General features: G+C 39.3%; 1 protein-coding gene across 1 annotated transcript in view; it reads left to right on the top strand.

The window, feature by feature from the left end:
- Window positions 1-225: 225 nt before the first annotated feature.
- Window positions 226-1,986, top strand: part of LOC148939733 (double-stranded RNA-specific editase 1-like) — a 10,944-nt gene continuing 9,183 nt past the window's right edge. The window contains exon 1 of the mRNA XM_089106964.1: window positions 226-1,231. Within this exon, the coding sequence (XP_088963090.1) occupies window positions 226-1,231 (1,006 nt within the window). The remainder of the gene's footprint in view (window positions 1,232-1,986) is intronic.

The following is a 1,986-nucleotide window of genomic DNA, read 5'->3' as shown; positions in this document are numbered from 1 at the left end:
TGTGGCCCCAGACTTCATTGCCGCATTTGGCGCATCTTAATCACCATAGCTTTAAAACAATAATATTACATATGGCACAGTCTTTAGCGCTATAAGTGGCGATATCGGAGAACTATAGAACTTATAACGTCAAAGCTTTAAGATATAATATTACATTCGACGCGGTCAATATTTATTACCACAATTAAATGCCTTTAATTGTCCAAATTTTTTTTATCGCTACACATGGCGCGGTCGGTAAGATCCATCAAGAGCCACCGTGGAAGATATTCGCGGGGTATTGATGGAATTCCGTCAGCATTTTATAAGAAATTAATCGGTCCCCTGTTGCCAGTTCTATTAACTGTGTATAATGCAGTCCTGGTTTCAAGTAGTTGGCCAACTGCATGGAATATGTGGGTTATAATGCCATTATTTAAAAAGGGTGACCGGATGAAGCATGGCCATTGTCGAAGAATTTGGTCTAACAAATCAGATAACAGCCTACGATCACTTATTGTCGAAGAATTTGGTCTAACAAATCAGATAACATTCTACGATCACTTAGTGTACGATCAATTTTGGATTAAAGATGTTCTTACTTTTGAGAAGTCATTCCAACAAGTACCAGCTGACGAAATCTCAAGACTGGTTGACGCCAAATTTTCTGAGCTAATGGCACGGAAAGACGTTCAAAAATCAATGTCAGCAGAATTGAAAGTTATTTCGTCAATTATTTTGCAAAAACCTAATGATGAATTCGAAGTGATTGCAGTTGCGACTGGGACGAAAGTCATCCAAGAAAAAAACTTAACCAGAGAAGGGCATGCAGTTTACGACTGTCATGCCGAAATTCTGGCCAGACGAGGCTTTTTAGAATTTGTCTATACAAAGTTAGAAGATTCCAAAGAAAATGGCAACGATAGTCTTGTCTATGTGAACAAAGACACAAGGAAGTTCCAACTTAAGGAAGGATACCGTTTTTATTTGTATATAAACATTTCTCCCTGTGGTGATGTCAGGCAGAGCGAAATTGAGGGTTTGAATAGAAGCGACGGTCAATTGCAGGCCAAAATTGAGGGACTATGGATCAGAAAGACAAAGAATTGGAAACAAGATACATGGGACAGAATTGTAAGCGGCAAATCTCGGCTCATTACCCACTTATATTCTGATAAATTGGCTAAAGGGAATATGGTGGGAATTCGAGGAGCTCTACAATCACAATTGATTGGTCCAATTTATTTACAAGGTATAGATATTGGGCAACGTATGCATATTTCTAGTTTAGAAAGGGCCATCTGCTCTAGATATGGGAAATTTGATCTCCCAAAGGAGTATCGAATAAACAAGCCAAATTTATGTTGCCCTTCGAATGCAGCTGCCCTTCAATTTATTTCTAAATCTGGTGTTATTTCACTGGCTTGGAGCAAAGGAGGCGAAGGCTAATCTTGAGAAGGCTTTTACAAGATTGAAACTTGGAAATTGGATACACAAGCCAGATATGGTGAATGAATTTGCACTTCACTAAAAAGTTCAAAAAAAGAAATGAAAATCTCCACGACAAGTTATTTATAGTCTTGTACTCTTATAGTCTAAGTCTTGGCTAACCCCCTCATACACGTAATAATTTCAGTTCGTTTTAAGTTTTGATGTTGCTCCTTACTTTCAGTTGAAAAAACTTTTTTTATTTAATTACCCTCCAGCTTAATCATCCCACGTTACAAGTCTTGCATCAGACATATTGTCGAAAACGGCTGCCCGCTGTATGCTGGTGCTCCATCAATGTTATTTGCACCATTTCAAAAGATCCAGAGTAGGGCTAGTAGGCCAGGTTCAGTCGTTACCCATGACGCTTTTCATTCCGTTATTCTCCTGCTCTAGAAGTATTGGGAGGAATAGTTGGACTTGAGCCAGTGAAAGGGGGGAGACTTTGCACGATGGAAGCAAGGTACAAGTTCAGATCGTTGGCAGTCTTATTAGTTACCCCTCGAGGGTAACTACCCC

The sequence above is a fragment of the Artemia sp. Qi Xiang Cuo genome, chromosome 21 (genome assembly GCF_049724085.1).
Source record: "Artemia sp. Qi Xiang Cuo chromosome 21, ASM4972408v1, whole genome shotgun sequence".
Lineage (NCBI taxonomy): Eukaryota > Metazoa > Arthropoda > Branchiopoda > Anostraca > Artemiidae > Artemia > Artemia sp. Qi Xiang Cuo.
The sequence above is the reverse complement of the archived record's forward strand: the minus strand, read 5'-3'. Positions and strand labels throughout refer to the sequence as shown.